General features: G+C 39.2%; 1 protein-coding gene across 6 annotated transcripts in view; it reads right to left on the bottom strand.

The window, feature by feature from the left end:
* Arhgef6 (Rac/Cdc42 guanine nucleotide exchange factor 6) overlaps positions 1–22,622 on the bottom strand; it is a 111,109-nt gene that overhangs the window by 7,489 nt on the left and 80,998 nt on the right. For 3 of the 6 annotated variants that reach the window (XM_034485820.2, XM_034485819.2, XM_076918821.1), the window contains 10 exons: positions 15,786–15,924; positions 12,337–12,396; positions 10,112–10,258; positions 7,546–7,632; positions 6,715–6,793; positions 5,939–6,084; positions 4,717–4,842; positions 3,140–3,160; positions 1,922–2,015; positions 518–595 (listed from right to left, as the gene is read on the bottom strand). In XM_034485820.2, coding sequence (XP_034341711.1) covers positions 518–595; positions 1,922–2,015; positions 3,140–3,160; positions 4,717–4,842; positions 5,939–6,084; positions 6,715–6,793; positions 7,546–7,632; positions 10,112–10,258; positions 12,337–12,396; positions 15,786–15,924 — 977 coding nt within the window. The remainder of the gene's footprint in view (positions 1–517; positions 596–1,921; positions 2,016–3,139; positions 3,161–4,716; positions 4,843–5,938; positions 6,085–6,714; positions 6,794–7,545; positions 7,633–10,111; positions 10,259–12,336; positions 12,397–15,785; positions 15,925–22,622) is intronic. The other 3 variants (XM_076918819.1, XM_076918818.1, XM_076918820.1) reach the window with 3 other exon arrangements.

Consider the following 22,622-nt stretch of genomic DNA (forward strand, 5'->3'; position numbering starts at 1 on the left):
GTGCAGCTACATTTCCAGATTTTCAGAGCAACTTTGAAACCTAAGTCTGATGAAGCATCGCTCAGTTCAGCACATAGCTGATGAGAGATAGTATTCTGACTTCCTTTCCTATTCTGCCTATAAGGCGAGATTAGCATCAGTTAGCAGACACAGGAACTCTCTGGCTCTTTAATTCCTAACTGGTGCTGGGGGAGGTATCTGTGTAGATCAAAAGAGAGTGACTTTAAATTTTTTTTTCTCATTTCTATCACCTTCAACGTTTTCCCTCTTGCATCTATCTCTCTTTCTCTCTGGGTGAAAAGCAACAGTTCACAAACAAACCACCCAGGAGCTAAAACACCTTATCTAAAAGATTCAGTCCTGTATCTCTGCTCTGCATTGAGTCACATGCTCTCCACACCTTGCAAACCCGATCTGTATTGAAGTTTTTTTTCTTCTTCTAAGAGACAGTGAGTACCAAAGAATAAACCCCATTCATTAGCAAAAGTAGTGTGGTGAATTTTAATTGAGTCATTACCTTGTTGAAAACTGGCGCTGGTGCAATAAGCTTCGATCACCTTAAGAATCTGAGCATCCTCTTCCAGGGCAGCAGTACCTGTCAAATTTAATCAGTAATAACTTTTGCTACATATATGACCCTGAACACTCAAAATGATGTTGTGCCCATCACTGCCAAGGGTTCGCAGTGCTTCTGAAAGGCAGGAAGAAATTTGTTCAAATCCCATGAGGCCAAAGAATGACATCAAGAGTAACCCTGAGAGTTCTGGGGTCAGTACTCGGGGGAAGGAGTGTTGCTTCTAAAGTTCAGAACTCTAAAGTAGTAATGGTTTCATTAATCAACTCTTGAAGGCTAAAATGATGTCAGTGGGCTTGGTGTTGGCTCCAACTCTCATCCAGTACACCAAAGTCTTTCTATCAATTAAATTTCAAGGCTTGTTTTCTTTAAGAGCCTTTCCCTGTTGACCCCACCCATCTTCTCAATCAGCCAGCATATCACTCACCATCTCCCCAACTCAGTCTTTAAATACTCAGATGGCAATGTTCCACTAATAAGTTTAGGTGAAGTGGGGTTGGAGCTTTAGGAGTTGAAGTTCAGCAAAGATATAATTTTAATATATATTATATCAGACTCTCATATAGCCCAGGGTTACATCTAACTCATTATGTAGCTGAGGATGGAGTTGAAGTTCTGATCCTTCTACCTCCACCTCCCAAGTAGGGATTAGAGGCACATAGGGACATACCTAGTTTATATGGTGCTAGGGATCAAACTTTGGACTTTGTGCTTGCTAGGCAAGCACTCTTATGAATTGAGCTACGTCCCTAGCCACAGGAAAGATTTAATTAAACTATGCTTGCAACTGATATGTGCAGTGCTGCTACATCACTGACGTCTTCATGTATGTCCCAAAGTTCCCTTGTTCACAATTTTAGAGTCAAATACAGACATGTCATTTGACTGGCTGGCTTTGTAGTCACCTCCTAAATAAAGCACTGTTTCCTGATGTTAGTAGGCTGACTCCATGGGCAACTGAGAACATCCCTGGGCATTAGACTTCCAGAACAGATTTCTGCCCTCAGGTCCATTTGGTCTATCTGTTCAGAAAAATATTCCAGGCATCAGACATCTTAAAGGAAAAAAAATGTGTCCATAGCAAATGGGTACCATTGGGGGATATCAACCAGGTGGGGTAAAGTGTTCTACAGCATGAAAATGGTACAGATTGGTGTCTATCAGAGTCAGCAGGAAGTGCAGCAGGAGGTAGCTTATTCAGAAGTCTCAGAAGGGACCAAATTTTCTGTGTATTTTTTTTTTTTACAACAGAGGATGCCAAGAACAAACTGCTCTAATTATCTGCTTTTTAAAAATTCTCATGTTAGTTCACCCACAAATAACTTTGCAAAAGTACAGAACACATACTTTTCCTAATCACGTATTCTTCCTCAGATGCTTTTCTCTCCGTCTTTCTTTTGTGAAGAAACTTCTTCATCGTTTTGGGGCTCTTACTAGATTCCTGTAAGGGTAATAGTTTCTCCATGAATTAACATTCTCTTCCAAATATGAATGAAAATAAAGCAAATAAAATGAATTGGAATACATCTCTCATCTCAATAGCATCCATTAGGGAAGGGTCAGAATTTTAGGTCACACAAACTATAAATGGCTCCAGTAAATTTGGAAAGGTTCAACAAAGCACAGGCAATGACATTCCACTTTCAGTTGCCACAGGCATGAGAATAAGAATGGAGAAGGATGCAGATTGTGCAGGAGGGTCAGAGCCTATAGGGTACCATCTGCAGCAGAAGTAATGGGATTTCAACCCCAGGAGAGTACCAGCATTCCTAACTTGGTTTATACTCACCATGGATAGTTTGAAGTGAATTAAGTAAGTGATGCAACTACTTATAGAACAGGTCTAAGAGTTTGAAACTGCTTGAATTCGTTTTGCTGAGCAGTAGCCCTACAAAGGAAACTATAATTCCTATCAGTCAGATGGGAAAATTAAGGTGGTGAGACATTTATTTTCTCGGAGAGAATTTCACGAAGGGTTTCCTGATAAACAAAGTTGGCTTATATAGCCAAACCACACCTTTAATTAGTGCACAATAAAGATGAAATTTAGTGAATTTGCCTTTTGCCACATTAAAAAAGTCTATTCAATGTTAATATGCAAGCAGACAAATTGGAACACTCAGAATCCCAATATACTATTCTGATATTCCATATTGTCCAGAATCTATATATCTATGTATCTATTTGATATATGAGGAATAACTAGCATTTTAAAATATAGGGAACAAAAAGTATTTAATTGCCTTTGCTTAACCACAGTGGCTCCATTTAAACTTAAAAGGAGGCAAACATGAAAACTACATGTGATTTAAGAAAAAAAAGAGGAAAAGCTAGCATTAAAAACAAAGGGAAAATGAGCATTTTAAAGGTATGAAATATAAAGTGACAACATTTTACAAGGACCAAACACAAGCCTGCTTTTAAAGAAAGTACTTACATGTCAGACTTACATCTTCACATTTTAGCCACCAATTATAGCAAGGGACAAAACAAGCATAAAGGAAAAGCTTCATTCACCAAAGATTACAGCACAACGACATTACGATGTCACTGTTCTACCCTTACCTTTAAGATATAAGACATCCTCTAAAATGAATATGTAAAGAAAGAGAAGATGAGCGTGAGAGGTCGATGGTTATAATGACCACATCCATTTATCAATAGTTCTAAAACAACATTTGAAATGTTAGTGTTATCATCAATTACACAGAAAGAATACCGCCACATTTCCCACATTAGTCTCGGATGCAATACCCTCATGCAAAAGTCCAAAGAATCCAGTTCTCTACAGAATTAAAAATGCTGAAAAATCACCAAAACGCACAGGACATAGCAAGAACATATTAATAACTCTCTTTCCCCAGCAGAAACAAAGTGATCATGCCTTAGTTTTAATAGATTAGTTATGTGTAGGATTAAAGTCAACTTTACCCTTCAGAGTTCGCCTTGGTATGAATTTAGTAACTGACAGTTGCAAAATGTCCATTATTAAAAATGGGAATACTATGAAGTGGCACTCCTGGTTTAAGTAATAAAAGAAAACTGAATGGTTGCAGGCCAATTTCAAAGCAAATCTGCAGGACTGTTTCCTGCCCAAATTCTAAATAGTTACATTTTTTAAAAAGTATGCTCAAGAATCATGTTTATCACACAAATTGAAGGAGTTAAAAAATCCTCCATTGTCTGTATATTGTTCTATTTTGCACTGAGAGACAGAGGCAACAATTAACTGGAGCAAAAGCATGGTTGCTCAAACCAAAATACACTCAAAATTGAGCAAAGTCTCCAATATCAAAGCACACCAAACAGAATTTGTAAAAACACTGTCTTTACATCAAAATTCTAAGGTTCATTTCATAACGGTCAGCAACTTACTCTTCATACAACAAGACCTAAAGAGCAGTTATTAATAAATGAGCATCTTTTCTGAAATATGAAATAAGTAGAATTAAGTAAAAGGGGAAAACCTTGCTGGATGACAAAGGTAATGAATACTGTGTAACGGTTACGGGAGCTATTGACTGAAGTTCCTTGACTACACTTGGAGGGCAGAGGATCAACCACACAGGCCATGGCAGATACTAGTGCCCTGTGCGGGAAGTTGCTACTGAGAAGCCTCTCTGTAAAAAAGACATTTCTTTCATTATATTCTTCTGTCCTTCCCACTAGAGCAAACATTGCTTTCATGGTTGAGACACATTTGTTGGTCTCATGATGTTTTAGTGATTGGGCGTCACTGATCAACAGGCTATAAAATGCAGAATTGGATGTTTGATTAGAAATGCAACTTCCAAAGATGTGTTTCTTGTTTGAGATGTGTATATATAGTTAGCCAATCTAAAGAATCATTCTCTCTTTGTAGAGAGACAACAGAGACACTTAAAGAAAAAAACTAAAGAAACAGGTAGTGTACTTGAACTGTTCAGTTCTATCAGTGTGTGTATATGGAGAACAGAGAAATGCAAACTTAAAAAGCAATCACTGAATCTAGCAATTCAAGACTATATATATATATATATATATATATATATATATATATATATATATCTCCTATCATAAATTCTAGCATATTCTCACTGAACTATTTGCAGTAAGCTCCAAAATTAGCTAGTCAGAAGCATTTTACACCATATTAAAATTACCTCTTTATAACCTAGTGCTGCTGATGGTCTAAGTGGAGGTGCAGGTCGTAGGCAACTTAAACTCCACGGTTTTATAATTTGAGGAGGCTCCAAGGGTCCTCGGGGCTGTCCGGTAGAGCTAAAAGACTGGGAAAATGTCTCATGAGATGCTGGCAATCTGCCATCTGAACCCGACCTGGTACCACACAGTGAGAAAATGACAATAGCTTCATTGGATAGCAAAGCCAGACATGAAATGGGAAATGTGGAATGGTGAAAGTGTCCAATTGGAAAACTGACAGTTTCTACATAAGGTTATTGGGGTCTCTAAGTAACAGCACGAAATGGACTCGGTGTCCCAATGATCCTGTCTTCTCTTTTCTGCAATTTCATTTAAGGGAGGAATGTATCCTCTGTAAGAGAGGAAAGTGGAACAACAGAAACCATTGAAGGTTCAGCGATGTGTTTGGCACTCACTTAGAATCTAAATGGATTATTTCATCCGACTAAACTACGATGACAGACCCAACGAAGTAAAGTAACTGGCTAGAAATTGGCAAAGACAAGATTTGAACCCAAAGCCTGTGATCTGCCACCAAAGCACACACACAGCACCCAAAATAGGAATGTTGGCATTGCAGGTTTGAGTGTTAACAGACAACAGAGGGAAGCGTCCGTTTCACCCAGCAAGTACAGTGATATCTCACTAATTCCAATTCCACAAGTTCTTGGTTTCTGAGAACTCAGAGGATGGCAATGCTAAAAGCTTCCCTTCCAATGCAAGTTACTGAGCAGATGTGAGAGGATGACTGAGATTACATGGAATCGTTCAAGCACTCAGGGAAGTGAGATCCCTGCTTTGATTTAGCACATGATTATTGTGAGAATATCAGTTATAAGACAAATAAGTCTTGTTTCTAATTAAAACACTTTAGAAGGGCCTTTGGTAGGCAACGCTTGGGTAGTAGTTAGCTGGAGTGTCTTAAGACTGCTGACCAAAAGCACATACACCGAAGTGAAATGTTTTGTTAACTTCAATGGGCCTCACAATGATGAGCAATGAGAATCAGTGAAGTTCAACTGTACTTCAAACTCTAAATAGAGACCACTCAAAGTCAAACGGCATGCTTGCTGCTGAAGTTTAGAGGTCTTTAGTAGGCAAAGTCTGACAGGAAAAAAAAAAAAGAAACTTCTAATAATCCTAATACTTCAATAATCCAAACAATCCCAATGAACTACTTACAGAATGGGTACTACATGATGAGGAGGAGGTCTTAGACAATGAACTGCAAGAGGCTGGTCCTTTGATCAGTCTGTTCAGCTGCTCCATCCACTCCTGGAAGTCCTGGTTATTGTTGCAATGGACCACAATTCTCTCGACCGTGCTACCTGTATCACCAAATGATGAGCATTTAGGAACAAAAAGCAAGGAGCTGTCTCACAAACATACTTTGTAGAACTTAAACATACTATAAAACCAAACAATAATCACACTAGCAATCTGAAACATCCATGTAGAAGTGCAGCCATTACACAGGCAACTCACAGAGGCCTGGCAAATGGGACAATGTCAAGGAGAATTATGAAGCCTGGGCATTTTGCTCCATTTGTATAGAAAGTTGCATGGCTTCCTAGAACACAACCAAGCCTTGCTGGTTTATATCTTGGTGATAAGAGTGGATAGAAGACTGCACCTTTGGCTTCCTGGCCACCATGGACCATATGACAGAGAAGGAGAAAGTCAGTCACATTTGTTATTCTCCAGCTCTTATAAGTAGCTCTTAAGCAAGAGAAGATAGAAAGTAATGGCCAAGCTGGGGCTATTAAATGACCTGGAAGCCTCGTGGCTTTATGGGTCTACTCTAGTTATTCTGGAGAATGAAATGGGCTTTGCCATATCCCCATAAAACCTGCTGATGAACTACACGGGGGGAAAAATAATAGCATGTATTTGTTTGAATTCCACTTTATTCCGAAAAGGATTTGAAGTAGTTACATGAAAAAAAGAAAATGACCCACCTGTGATTTCGAATGTGCAATCATTCCCCTCAATCTCATCCAATCTGGTCACCATCATCCCTGCTATTGGTATTTTTCCCTAGCAGAAAAAAGTCTTCCTATTAATTCTATGATTGTACATATTTCTCTCAGACTTTTGATCCTCTCAGGAATCACATGGCAAGACATATTTTACTAGTCTGACAAGAGATAAGGCTTCTCTAGTCTAGGTTTTAATCAGATAAGAAAGTGAGGGAGAAATGTGCCTTCGGCTAATACATCTTAAACCCTAAGTTCATGATTTACAAAGCGGTTGACATTCTAACTTATCTTCCTATGAACTGAAAAGTGAAGGCTCACATTTTATGAAAAGAAGCAATGGCCACTTATGACAGAGAATCATAGCATAATGGTCTACATATTGGGAACAGCCTAAGGGAGATTTCATTCCCTAAGGCATTTAGGGATTGGCATTTTACAAACCCAAATTATAAAATATGGCTGCAATTACAGTCACAGGATCAAATGCCAGCTACGTATTTCTCAGCAGTAATAATATGAGTCTGTAAACTGTTGCTGCTAATTTATCCAATTAGACTTAGATTTCTATTTATACAACTGGAGACCTAGCTCGTGAGTAGAACAGCAGATAGCCAGGGCAAGATTCTACTAATACAAAGGTCTTTGATCTCAAGACCATCTGTTCTTACAAGCAATTTCACTATGATAAAAGGTCAAAACATCCTGCTTTTGAAGGCCTGAGCTTTCAATGGCATGGTGCATATATCACATCTGAACAGAATCCTGTCCTCATCTGCCCTTTGATAATTTATTTTATATAGATCTACTCACCTGATACATAAAGCCACTCATCCGAGGACTTGCAGACAACATTATCAAGACACTTGAAAACAGCAGAAAATATCGTTCCTCTTTTTCCTGAAGTAGAATAAAGATCATGAAAGGGGGAACAGAAATCGGAATGTGTTTATTAAGACCATCTGAAATCACTCCTTTGAAAACCAGAGCTTACATAATCATCAACCTGGGCATCTGCAGGGAGTTGTAAAAAGATGGCCAACTCAAAAGCACCAAATAAGTGTGCACATTAGTCTCTGACTGTGTGAGTGAGTATAAGAACCCACATAGATTATGCACCAGTGTGACATGCTAGTCCTGGACACAAAGTAAGTCTCTCAAGGGTCACAAAACTAAAATATAACTTTGCTTTAAACCGGAGCAAAGTGAAACAACTTTCAATGGCTAAGAAATGTATGGTCTGTTAATATTCACAGTCATTAAATTATTTCTAATCATTAATACTAGAATAATTATAGGTTCAATGGATAAAGTACCTGCTGTTCAAGCATGTGGACCTGGGTTAGGATTGCTAACAACCATGTAAATGCTGAGCATAGCAGCAAGCATCTATTACCAAGATGCTGAATGGTGCAGGGTCATAAGCAATTAGACCTGAGAAGCTTGTTAGCTAGCCAGTCTAGACAAAATCAGTAAGCTACAGATTCAATGAGAAACAAAATTGGAGTGTAAGAGAGGAAGACACTTATTTTCTCTACACAAATGCACATATATGGATAAGTGCATACACACATACATATTGAGAGATATAGTTTCAGTATGGCATGCAAGACAAATAAATAAATACATTTTACATTTAAAAAAAATGGTCTAGATTATTTGGTCTCATGAATGATACTTGAAATCCAACCCATGGCCTCATGCATACTAAATCCACATCCTTCCACTACCTTTTTACCCCAGCCCAATTTCTTGGGTGTTTTCATTGGTACATAAAATATTTGTACAGATTTATAAGAAACAATATTATATTTCAATTTTTGTACACATTATATGATGACCAAATCCAAGTTATTAACATACCTATGGTCTTAAACTTTCATCATTTCTTCATGACGAACATACACAAAATCCTTTATAAGGGCAGCAAGATGGCTCACTGAGTAAAGACTTGTCTGTTAAGCAAATCTGATTATCTGAAGAGCTGAGTTTGATCCCCAAGACCCATGTGGTAGAGAAGAGAACCAACTCCTACCAGTTGTCTTCTGACCTCCACATGTGTGCTTTGGCACACAAGTGCATATACAGAATGAATGAATGAATGTATAAACTGATTTTAAATGAAAGGAAATCTCTTCTGCCTCTTTTAAGATATATTATAATGCATTATTTGTCAACTAAATTTATTTTGATTGCACTAAAGTAAACTTAACACGTGAGGGCTGCTTTGATCCCCTTAACAGAGTCACAGTTAGACATGAAAATTCCATTTCACACAATTATCCTCATGGCTGTCTCCTCTTTCTCCTGTCCACTTGAGTAAAGCACCAGAGCTAACTGTTAGAGCAACCACTATTCTCTCAGATCTTTCTCTTGCCTTGTTTTCCTTCCACAAACATTGCCATTCTTCAGCAGCCTCTCCAGTTTTACTGGGTTCTCTTCTTTTGCCTTTAACATATGCTTATCACTATCACCCCATGTGGTTCCTCACTTACAATATCTCATTTCTCGACATTTTATTGCCAAATTACTCCCTGTCTTCATTTCCTCTCCATTGATCCCTCCCTAACTGCACTCTCCCACTGCTCTCTCAAAGTCATCAATAACTGCCTTCTAGCAAAATCCAATGGCTTCTTTTTGGTCCTCACATTCCTTGACCTCTGAACCTTCCATAGCACTCAGCTTGCTGGCCACTTTCAAGTGTTCCTCCAGGAATCTGAATGACACCATAACCCCCAATTCTTTTCTATTCTTCTATTTGTGTCCTGCACCCAGCCCCACAATGGTTCCTCCTCCTTTCATCCAAGGATTTTATCCCAAAGATGTGAATGACTAATAGTTACCCTCACTGCTTTACCCTTCCCCAGGGTGTCTGCATTTTCAATGAGATTGCTTATTAACCCACAGTAATGCATCTCTGCCACAAGCATGTCAGAGGGTACAGGAAGGCTTATGGAAGAGGGAGACAATTCTAACACCCAATAAATCATACCAGGTGACATGATCAACCTTTGTCCCCTACTGTGGCCTCTTCCTAAAAGAAATAATCTGTTTTCAACCTCTGTGGTTCTCTTTGGATATGTACTTTCTAGAAAGGCACATCTGCCAGAGACATTTAAATCTCTCTAACACTGACCTCTCACTTACATGTCAGTGTGCTGACGTTGTACTTACAGGACATCTCTGCAGAGATACCTAGGGTGGTTTGAAAGTTAACAGGTATAAAGTATATTTGCAATCTTCTGTATCCCATAAGCCACCCCTTTCTGTTGGCATTACCATCAAAATGTGTCTCAAGGTTACCCTGGTTGATCTTGACATAAAAACTAATAATGGAAGGGAAATATGAAAGCTGGAAGAAGCAATGCTAAGGACTTACCTCACAGGTCCCATGCTGCATCACTACTTGTGACATAAAGATCACGTTTCCCAAAGTCTTAATATCATCTCCTTCCCATGCCTGAATAGGTTCTGAAAGGATCTGCAATTCCAGCTGCTTTCTCTTTCTCAGATCTTGGCACTGGCCCTGCAGATGCCAAACAGAGCATGATGCAATGGGGATTTGGACGAGACGAGATTGGGAAAGTTCTCAGACCCAAAGCAAGTTCAAAATAAGTCATGGCTTTTGAGTCCTTGTTTCTCATTTCATCTGTTGCTCTTATTCCTATGATCATCTGTGCTCCTCTCAGACAAACCAATACACTACCTAGCTTCTAGCCTTTCAAAGTCATAGGAAGAGGAGAACATTTCCATCTTGCCAAACCATCAAGATAAAGTGGTAACGGGTGGCGGGGGGGGGGGAGCTTATTTCTCCTTCCCCATGAGGAGTCTGGAGAGACAAGGAGCAGATTCCTACCAACTAGAGCCAGGAAAGCTATCAGCCTTTCACTACTATAGGTAAATAAGGCTGGAATTACAAAGCAACTTCATAGTATGCTGACTGTCCAAAAAGTAGCAGCTCGATGATAAGAAAAACAAACAAAATCACTCCCAGAGGTTTGAGAATAGAAAATGGCCAAATCATTTATTTATTTATTCTGTGCCACAGTGAATTAAACTGAATTTATCATGAAACATGCATGCAGTATCCCAACTTTGTTTAGGAAGCAACAGGAAATTTTTGTAAAACAGTCAAGTTATTTTTATCCCTAAAAAGTTTAGGGAAAATAGATACAAGTGGGTTTCACGATGATTAAGTGGGAAACTCAAATCAAGAAACAGTTTGCCAATATTATATGGAGTATGAAAAATATAGAGAGATATAAAACTTGTTTCAGAAGACAAAAGTTATCTTGGAATAATTTAACAGTACTTATTCCAAAGCAAATACAAGTCTAAGGAAATGAGTCACTACGTTACTGCATCCAAATGAATGCATATAATTCTTTTTGGAAGTAAATTTTAAAATCTGTTACATCATTCAACTAAGACTTTAAGAAATAAACACACTACCGATTTTTAAAGCACATGTATTTACAGTAAATGTATTACCACCATCAAAACAATTTTTTAACATGACAAAAAAGAGACACGTTTGCTTTTTGCTGGGGGTTGGTATTTTTGTTGTTGTTGTTGTTCAGACTGGGTCTTGTGCAGCTCAGGCTGGCCTCAAACTCACTATGTAACTGAGGCTCTGACTTTGAAATGGACCTTTTGTCTCAGTCTCCCAAGTAGTGGTATTACAGGCATACCCCAACATGCTTGGCAGACACTTGAATTTGTTGTACTGTCTGCTTGCCTGTGTTTTCAAAGGCCTTCTATATTCATTTACATAGAATGAATACAGGAAATACAAGTTACAACAAATGCCATGCCATGGGTTTGAGTGAGCTGTTCTATAAAACTGAGCCATGTAAAATGCTAGTATTTTTACTATTTTTTCCTAACAACGAGAACAAATTTCTCATAATACCTTGCCTGATTTTCAACTTTCTCTTTAACCACTGACATGTCAGCTACTTATCTTTCAACAGTAAATCAATGATGAATGGTAGACTATAACCTTCAAATATATCAAAACTTAACCCATTACTCAAAATAAAGGGTTACTTTTTTTCCTTCTAAAATAGCATCAAAAGGTTTTACATCAGTAGATTCAATGAGATAGGTTAACCTTGATGCTCAAGATGCAAGATTACAGCTACCTCTGGTAGCGGTCTATATTAAGCAACTACATTTTAGTACACTGTTGTTTTTTCTTTTAGGAAGGATTTCTTTTTCATATGCAAAAAACCCAAGTCTACATCATTTGGTACAAATAGTGAAATTCAGTATTGATGCCAATCAGTGAATGACAAGTTATACAGACATAGGGTGTGCAGTGGGGGTAAAGGCAAAGAAATAAAAAAAGGAAACCCCCACCTACACATCAATGCTTAATGTGGCCAAGGCTTTCAACTGTGATTGCTTTATACCCCCAGCCTGGCAACCTTTTATAGGTAAGCGTACTTTTCGGAGAACAAAACCAAGTGCAACAAATCACGGTGCTACTGCAATCAGAGCTTATCTTTCTCTCCAGAGGACCTCTGCTTAAGGAAAGAAAATCACATACAAATCACTCTTTTAGCAACAAAGACAGAAGGACAATCCGAGAATGTCACCTACCATGAGTGTTTTAAATGCTATGATTGCTTTCAGAATATCCTGATGATCTGGATGAGTGTCCTGTCAAAGAAATACATTTACAAGCAGTATCAGCATGTGCATATATGTATATAACAGTATCAGCATGTGCACATATATAACAGTATCAGCATGTACATATATGTATATAACACCATTCAATGAGAGCAGAGGCCATGAGTGGAAGAGACCTAGAAGGGGTATATGGAAGGGTTGGGGGGGGAGGAAATGATATATTATAATCTCAAAAAAAGCATAAGGGGATGCTGGAGAAATGAGCTGAGAGTGGATGGGTGGGTGGAGGAGCACCCTCTTAGAGGAAAAGGGGAGGAGGGTGGGAAACCAGGAAGGAGAACATTTGAAATGTAAATAAATAAAATAACCAATATAAAATAAAAATAATTAAAAATAGGTAAATAATAAAAACAGTATTAGAGGAGACGATGCTGCCATGGATGGGGCCACAAAAGGATAACATAACAGAAGTGTGTGTGTGTGTGTGTGTGTGTGTGTGTGTGTGTGTTGGAATTGTCTTATATCTTGACTGTGGTTAATTACATGAATCCACGCCTGTATTAAAGTTCAAGGAGGGGCTGGAGAGATGGCTCAGCAGTTAAGAGCACTGACTGCTCTTCCAGAGGTCCTGAGTTCAATTCCCAGCAACCCATGGTGGCTCACAACCATCTCCAATGAGATCTGATGCCCTCTTCTAGAGTGTGTCTGAAGACAGCTGCAGTGTATTCATATACATAAAATAAATAAATCTTTTAAAAAAAAACTCAAAGAACTATGAACCAAAAGCAATTTTACTTATTCTTATCTTTTAAGATTTATTTTTAAATTAGATGTGGGTATGAGAAAGTGTGTATGTACACCTGAGTGTAGCTATCTGAGGAGGCCAGAGGCTTTGGGTCCCATTGGAGCTGACCACAGTTACAGGCAGTGGTGAGCAAGCTGACTTGGAGGCTGGGGTCCTTTGCAAAAGGAGTATGCACTCTTAACTGCTGACCTATTTCTCCAGCCCCAGAAAATTTCTTAATCATTTAATTACTAGAAGCACTGAGATCCTAAATTCTGGTCTATTTCTGAATTCTTAACTTATACTATACAACAGATTGTTTTGCTCATAAAATTAAAGTTTACTGCTATTTTTTCACTTGAATTGACAATCGAATTTGTCAATAGTTATGGTGTATAATATGATGTTTTAATATATGCATACACATATACACATTCATATTGTAGTATCTAGCCAAGCTTTTAAGACAGTTTCCAACATACCAAATATTAGTAAAAACATAATAGATGTCATTATTGAGGTAAAACTTCTCATTTCCATGACCAGCAAATAATGGACTCCACAGACTTTTGTATGCTTTGATATGGTTACAGTTTGGTCTGTCTTTCTTTTCTTTTTTATTTGGGGGGGGTATCATATTTTGTTATCTAGGTTTTGTAGGGCTTGGGTTTGATTTTTGAGAAAGAACTTGAGGTTGTGTGGGTAGGAGGGAGAGAGGGGTTTGGTGGACTTGGGGGAAGGGAAGAATATGATCAAATATATTTAAATTTAAAATTATTTTAATGAATTAAAATAGAATAAATCAGTAATATTTAATAATAAATACCATTACTAAATAATTACTCAGAGGGACATCACTGATCTTGTAGTGCATCTACAAGAGGTATACAGACATGGTAGGCATACCTCACCTAGGAGTGTATATGCACTGATCTCACGGATTCAGTTGAAGAAGGGAGAAAGCCAATTCTGTTCATCCAGTCTCAGATAGAAAACATGGTAGAACAGACTAAAGATCTGACTCAAGCCACAGGCCGATTGTCCATGAAAAGTTAGTGTATGTATTCTTTCATGGTAAAACTTATTTTAAGAAGTGATTAGAAATTTGGATGGGCCTGGCCCAGTGGTATACTCCTCAGAAAGGGGAATGTAGAATCTGAAGAAAGAGTCAAAGCCAATGTGACCAAACAGAGACTGGGCTAAAGACAGGTGAGGTCAGCAGGCAGGCAGGCAGGCAGGCAGGCAGGAGGAGCTTAACTGTGTGTTCCTGGAGTTGTATGTACTGCAGCATTGTGACAAGTGACAAGTGGAGGCCACTGGTTTCTGAATTTTTGTGATAAGGAAGGAGGGGCAAACCTCAAACCATCTGGAGAACTGGTTTAGCATAAGGAAAGGCATCCAGAGGTCAATGCCTTCTAGAGCCCCAGTTGAAATTTCTTTCTGGCAACCTTTCCTGACCAGTTCCTCACTGTCTCCAACTTTAGGGCAGTCCAAATGCCCTGAGACTGTTTTGTTCAAAGAGAGCAAGCTCAAGCTCTTAAGACTTACAAATGCTGACAAGCACAGTAGCATGTAACCTTTTTCTTTAAAGATAATCAACCCCTTTAAAACCTCAAAACCTTTCCCCAGACGCAGGAAGAGCAACTATGGTAAACACAGTCGTTGCCACCCACGCCTCCACACCCTGTGCCAGATCATGAAAGAACTGCATGCTAAAATCACAAGATTTGGGTGCCTAGACTCACTTATCAGACCTCGTTGCAATTCCTAATTTTAGAAAAGATTATAGTTGCATATAGTTGCACTACAATCATTACAAGCAAATTTGAAGTTTTTAAACAAAAATGTGAGTGGACTTTGATGTACAGATACTGATGGGCAGTGGATAGTAGTATTGGATTCATTTATAATCTTTAAGGAGTGCCAGAGTCAGAAAATCAAATGTCCACAGTGTTCCCATCTACAACAAACATATTTTTAAAAATATTTTCTTCTACTATTTTTGGTTTGGTCTTCATGGTTTTTGACATTGGTTTGCCAAACAAAAGACATCTGTAGAACTGATTGCCACTGAACTGTCATCTACAGACAAGTTGGCAATAGAAAACCAAGTCAGTAGTTCTCAGCCTTCCTAATGCTGTGACCCTTTATTACAGTTCCTCATGTTGTGGTGACCCCCAACCGTAACATTATTTCATTGCTACTGCATAACTATAATTTTGCTACTGCTGTGAATCACAATGTAAATATTTGATATGCAGGCTATCTGATATGTGATCCCAGTGAAGGGTCGTTCAACCACTGGAAGGGTTGCAACCCACAGTTTGACAAGACTGACCTAAGTCAATAAATGAGCATGGCCTTGAGGGAAGCAACAGGGCCAAGGCCTGGAGGGGGGTGGGAAAATGATAACTGTGTAGGAAGAAAAAAACTGGATATCTTATTTTGTTGCATAAAGAAGCATTCTGGGATACCATCCAGAAAGAGGAAAGAGCTCATCAAGTCGAATTTGAAACCACCAAGATGTTTTCTGTATTCTTAATAAAGTTGGTTTGGAGGCAGACCATCTGCTTTGTGCAGTGCTGAGGACACCAATCGGTAGCAGACCTTGCTAAAGCTTGCCTTTCCTTACCTCCATATGTCGTTCCAGTTCTTGCAAGAGAGTAACATACTTTTCCAGTCGCATGAATGGTTTGCTGAGACTTGTTGTTAAAATGAGAATACCAGGGCTGGATGCACCTTGATTTTCCATGAATCGTTCTAGATCATCACTAGAGAAAAACAATGAATATATTTTGAATAATCCTAAATACCAGATGTCAAGTATTAATTTACTGTGTTAGTATATTTTGCACAGTGAAATCAGCCATTACTCATCTCTCCGATGTCATCAGCTCTGTGGCCAGCACAGGGGAGATGATGAGGGGCCACACCTGGGATCTCTGGTGCTATTTACCCATTTAATACTTACTCATGGAGCAACTCCTGGGGAGAAGGCTCTGTCCTTGGATAGTACTACAGCAATGAACACAAGTTGCCCACCTTTAAGGATTATGTACCCAGGTGACAGGGTGAAGAGTCTATCAGATGACCTCAATCTCAGGTTAAAATAGTATTCATTCTAGGTCAGTTCAAACATTCTACTTATTTGCTGGTCTGATGCCAAGATTAACAATTGAGTAAACCCTCTACTTCACTCTACTCTGCTCTTCTAGAACCAAAAGCTATATTCGGGCAGCAGGGTGTTGGTATGACTAAGCAAAGAGTCATTTTGCCCAAGACCTGAGTACAGTTATGCAAGTTAGCTGAACACTTCCATAAGGCAGCATCTTAGTGGAGATACAAGTATATTTCATGACCCTAACCTATAAATGTATAAATCTCACATGCTGCTTCCTCTTTTGGTACCATTCCAGATTGTCTCCATCTATGAGGGCTGGGGCTGCAAGGCAATTCGATATATGCTTTAAAAAGATAGAGAAAACCAGGTGTGGTAGCAATTGCTGTCCTAGCCCTCAGGACATAGGAGAGACTCTAGGAATTTGAGGTCAGCCTGAGTGACATAATGACTTCTAGGGCACATTGGGGTGAAGAGTGAAGTGCTGTATAAAATAATGAAATAGAAAAAGAAAATGGGTGAGAAAGAAGGAAGAAAGGAAAGAAGAAAGAAAGAAAGAAAGAAAGAAAGAGAGAGAGAGAGAGAGAGAGAGAGAGAGAGAGAGAGAGAGAGAGAGAGAAAAAAATACAGAAATAGAGAGGGGGGAGTGAATGTAGGAGGGAAGAAGGAAAAGGAAGAGATAGAAAAAAAGATGGAGAGGGGATGGGAGGAAGGTAATGGAAGAAAGATACAATTAAAAAAAGAGGAACCTACTTCTAGAGAACTTAATTTGAAACTTTTGCTTTGACCACTTAACCCCCTTGGTCATCTGTACATGTTCAGACACTTCCAGGTTTCCTTGGGCGTTTTTATTCCTGTCCACCCCACCTCTACCACATAACTCCAAGCCTTCATCAGATATCATCTAGCAGACTTCAGAAGGCTAAGTGTTTCTGCCAGATTACTGTTTTTCCCTGTTCACCATCCTGCAATAGTGCTTTAGTATCATAGCTTTCCTATGAAGAACTTCTGCCAGTGGTGGCGCACGCCTTTAATCCCAACGCTTGGGAGGCAGAGGCAGGCGGATTTCTGAGCTCGAGGCCAGCCTGGTCTACAGAGTGAGTTCCAGGATGGCCAGGGCTACACAGAGAAACTCTGTCTTGAAAAACAAAACAAAACAAAACAAAACAAAACAAACAAACACAACCCAAAAGAAAAGATAGAAAAAGAAGAGAAAGGAAAAGAAAAGAAAAAAGAAGGAAAGAAACCCTGGCCCTAGATGTTCCTTAACTAAAGAATGGATAAGCAAGCTGGCCAGTAGTGGTGCACGCCTTTAAGCCCAGCACTTGGGAGGCAGAGGCAGGCGGATTTCTAAGTTCAAGGCCAGCCTGATCTACAGACTGAGTTCCAGGACAGCCAGGGCTATACAGAGAAACACTGTCTCGGAAAATAAAAAAAGAAAGAAAAATAAAGGAAAAAAAAAAAAGAGAACTTCCAAGTGTCTACAAGGTCATCTTAACTTTTGAGACTCCTGCTGGACTCACCAATATTCCTTGTCACCCCAAACAAGAGTTTTCTACTAAAGAATGGCCATTTTTTTAATTGAACATATTTTATATACTGGTCCCCAATTGTGGGACCACAGCTTGTGAAATGAGTTCAAAGAAACCATACTATCAGCAATAGAGTTCAAATATGGTTGGAAGTGGAGTAACTTGCAAGTGATCTCTATGATAAATGAACACTCTGTCCTCAGGTTTCGGTGCTCAGTCAAGGATGCAGTTTCAGCAACCACAGCAGCAGCCCTGACTATGTAGTAGTATGTGTGTGTCAAGGGGGAAAGGGCTGACAACGACTGCCTTAGGGGATGCTACATCACAACTGAACAGTCGCATCAAATCATTGTAGTTATCTGTTATATCCGTTTTCACAGCCATGTTCTAGAAGCAGCTGAGGGGAAGTGCTGGATACACCCTGAGCCTCAAGTAACCCATGCATAAAGCACAAAACCAGGAGCTGGAGAAAGACTTGGTGGTCAAAGCATATACTGATGCTCTTGCAGGGGACCAGCTCACAACTATCTCTAATTCCAGTTCTAGGGGATCCTATACTCTTTTCTGGATCCTATGGGCATCTTCACCCACATGTGCACATAACCCCCAGAAATATATATAATATTGTATATATTGTTGTATATAATATACAAACAATTCAAAAGTAAAATAAATCCTTTAAAGAACAGATAAAACTTACTCTTTTTCTTTTAAAGATTTATTTATTTTATATATACGAGTACACTGTAGCTGTCTTCAGGCACACCAGAAGAGGCCATCAGATCCCATTACAGATGGTTGTGAGCTACCATGTGGTTGCTGGGAACTGAACTCAGGACCTCTGGAAGAGGCCATCTCTCCAGACATCTCTCCAGCCCTAAAGCCTACTTTCTAATTAAACTGTTTGTATTAAGCTAATGGGATTTGTAAGGTTATCATTTTATGCTGAGCATTTTGGGTGTTTCTCCATTTTATAGTTGAGAAACCTGAGGGCCAGGAGGGCAAAACAGCTGGTAAGTGGCTAAGGTGCATGTAATATGTAGGTCTGAAGTCAACCTTGGGACTGTCCACATCCCCACTCTGCCTTTCTACAGAGAGGGGTTTTTGTCAATGTTAGCCAACAAATGCATTATTACTACCTTTTCAAGACATGTGCCTGGCTAGAATCTTATCTTTAAAATCTAGTACCCATGATTTGCAGCTTAATGGATAATCGTCTAATGTTTAATTTCCAACCAAGAGATTAAAGAGGCATTAAAAGTCATCACTTATAAATTATAATTAAGAAAGTACATTTGAGCAGACATGCAATATGAAGAAAATAGCTTTCCTAATTTGCTTTCAGTTTGGTAAATATGCTTTGTGTTTTCTTTCTATGACTAAATGACTGCCAATATTCCATATTCTGCTCCAATTGCTGTGAGAGTTACAGCAGTTAATATCATAGGCTCATGGACACTGTTGCTATTGCTTCCCAAGAAATAGTCTAATTATTTGGCTTGGTAAATATTATAAAGCTGTTAACTATTTTCAAAATAACATGAGACACCTGTCTTGGATTACAATAGATTATTGGGAAGAAAAGAAACTGGTACTAGTGAAATGAACCCACTTGTCTTATAGTGATACTACCCGGAGTGATAAACTGATTCCAAAAGACACACTTTACTTAGCTAAATAAGTTTAATATGAAAAGTAATATTATATGTAAATAAAAATATACAAATGTATAATCGTTATGGCAAAAACCAATCAGGCTTGAAACTGTTTTTACTTATAATAGCTTTAAAGAAAATCATATTTTGTTTTATTATGTGTATGGGTGTGTTGTCTGCATGTATTGTTTGGGTACCATAGGCATGTTTGGCTCCTCCAGAGGCCAGAAGAGAGTGTTGGATCCCCTGGAACTGGAGATTCACATGGTTGTGGACCAATATGTGGGTGCTGAGACTTGAACCCAGGTCCTCTGCAAGAGCAGCCATTGTTCTTAACTGCTGAACCATCTCTCCAGTCCTCATCCCCTTTCTTTTTGGCTACTTGAGGAAGGTCTCATAGAGCTTAGGCTGACCTTGGCTATATAGCAAAGAATGGCTTTGAACTCCTGATCTTACTGCCTCAGATGGACTTACAAATGTGTATTACTGCACCAGGCTCAAGGCTTGCTTTTGAAGCCTAGTATGATTCACAAGAAGCACTTTTCAATGAATTTATAAACGCCATCTCAAATTTACTATACATTTGTTTCATAGAAAATATGGTGGGTGGGGCTGTTATATTCTGGGTTGGGCTGGAAGGATAGAGAAAAACATTCTATATCACAGTAACACTAGAATGCTTAACTAATCTCTGGAACATTGTTCCTGGGGCCATTGAGGTGGCTCGCTTGGTCAAAGGGCTTAGAGTGGGAGTCTTTACAAGTGATCTGAGTTTAATCCCTAAGACCCATAGTGGAAGGAAAAACAAATTCCTGAAAATTGCTCTTGACCTCTACACTTGTGTTATTGTAATGCGCGCGCACACACACACACACACACACACACACTAAATTGAAATGTCAAAAACTGTTTCTGTGGACTCTTTGTGCAGACTTTTAACTTAAATGAATACAGCCTTAACCCAGCAGAAGGTAAATGATTCCTGGTCCCCACTCTATTCCCTCCCTAACAGCCTCTCTTTGGAATTGTGGTGTCCTGGCATGAGGAATAAGAAGCTTTGAGTCATAACCAGTGGAAAAGACACAGGGGTGCAGCTTAGTCTGGGTTGAATAATCCCTAGTTTGCTTTTCCAATGTTAGACTATCTGCTTTTGTTGGTTTGTAAATGGTCTTCGATAGCCTTCTAAGCCTATGGTATATGGTATATGCTAGCCTTCAGTTCCTGATTCTCCTGCCTTCAACTCCCAAATACTGGGATTATAGCCAAACCCAACACCTCCATATGTGATTTGTCTGCTTTTTTGTCCCTACCACTTTTTAATGGGACTAGACAGTCTCACTGCATTCCATGACTCCTCAAAGACACAAACAAAACATGATTAAGGCTTAGAATTGTTACCTGTGTTCCTTGTCTATAGAGCAGATGACTAGTTTTTTTTGAGGGTTTTCTCAAAGTCATCATTACTAGCAATCATGGTAAACAGAGGATAAGGACAATTAAGAAAGAGAAAAGTATACAGGGGTATCTGTGCTAGTCACTGCCACGGCAGTGGAAATGAGGTTCAGATCTGTTGGTGCACACTCTCCTCTTGTCTCTCTTTTAAACCGTCTCCCTCATAGAAAGAGTGGACAGGTGCTATACAAAAACATGGGGAAGAATTGGGTATTTCTGTAATGAAGCAGTTATTCCCAAGAAGAGCCAGAAAGGTACCTTAACAAGTCAGCAGGGGAGAGGAAGGGGAAATCCCAGAAGACCTCACCCAGTGGATCACAGAAGACAGAAGCAGCCATTCAAATATATGTAAATATGGGGACCTGGCAAAGCTGGTGTCTGATTACATATTCAAATTCAGGCAAGACGGGTCGCCACATTTTAAACAAGGCATCTGTATGAAACCATCCAATTTGGAGGCTGAAATATGTCCTCATAGCCAACAGGCACACGTGAGTATTTCTGGTTCAATATTGCCACCTACAGACCCAAAGGCAGAAGTTCACCTGGGCAGGACAACTTGAGAAGGCAGAGAGAAATCCACTGTTTCAGTAGAAGCCTTCATCAAAACACAACCTTAATCTGAATTTTCTGTGAACTTCATTCAACTATGTTTTGTATTTCATCCGTCATCAGTGACCCAGAGATCCATGCAAAATGGCAGAAGTTATACTCAAAGCCCAACAGAGGGAGACCTGCAGCATTTCAGTTTAATCTCATCTCATCTCATCTCATCCATGGAAATAGGTCAGAAGACAGAAATTTAGTTCTTGGTCCAGTGAGTCTTCTATCATTTTAAGGTATATCATAAAATTCTCACAAAAGCACTACTGTTTAATATTCAAGGATGGGACCGCTATTTAGAAGTTATATGAATCCTATCATGTAACACAGCTTCTAACTGGGACAGTATAAAAGTGATTTTTAAAAAGCACGATCAGATCAGGTCCATATACAAATGTAAAAAAAATAAATTTGGGAGCTAAAGAGATGGTTCAGTGGTCAGGATTGCTTGCTACAAAATTATGGGTTCTATAGTTCATATCTTTGTTTTAAAAAGATATCAATTTTGCAGGCCAATGTATGGGACTTGAGAATATCATCCTGAATGAGGTAACCCAGTCCCAAAAGGACATGCATAGTATGTACTCACTGATAAGTGGATATTAGCCACAAATTACCCAATACCCATGATACAACCCACAGGCCCTAACATGTTAAATAAGAAGGGAGGCCCAAGTGAGGATGCTTGAAATCTCACTCAGAAGGGGGAATAAAAAAGTTATAGGAGGCAGAGGGAGGGAGGGACCTGAGTGGGAGAGGGGATAAGGAGTAGAACGGGAGGGGTTCAGAATCAGGTGTGGGGAGAGACAGGAGAGATAGCCATGAGAATGAATGGCAATCTGCAGCTAATGGGGGTGGGGACATCTTAAGGATGTATCAGAGACCTGGGATTCGGGAGGCACCCAAGAATAAATGGGAGTGACCTTAACTGAGACTTACAGCAGTGGGGACATAGAACCTGAAGAGTTCACCTCTTGTAGCCAGGTAAGAATCCCAATGAAGCAAGAGAGACACCGACCCACCCACAAAACTTTTGACACCAAATTTATCCTGTCTACAAGAAATGCGAAGATGGGTGATGGAACAGAGACTGAGGGAATAGCCAACCA

The sequence above is a fragment of the Arvicanthis niloticus genome, chromosome X (genome assembly GCF_011762505.2).
Source record: "Arvicanthis niloticus isolate mArvNil1 chromosome X, mArvNil1.pat.X, whole genome shotgun sequence".
In the NCBI taxonomy this organism is placed as follows: Eukaryota; Metazoa; Chordata; class Mammalia; order Rodentia; family Muridae; genus Arvicanthis; species Arvicanthis niloticus.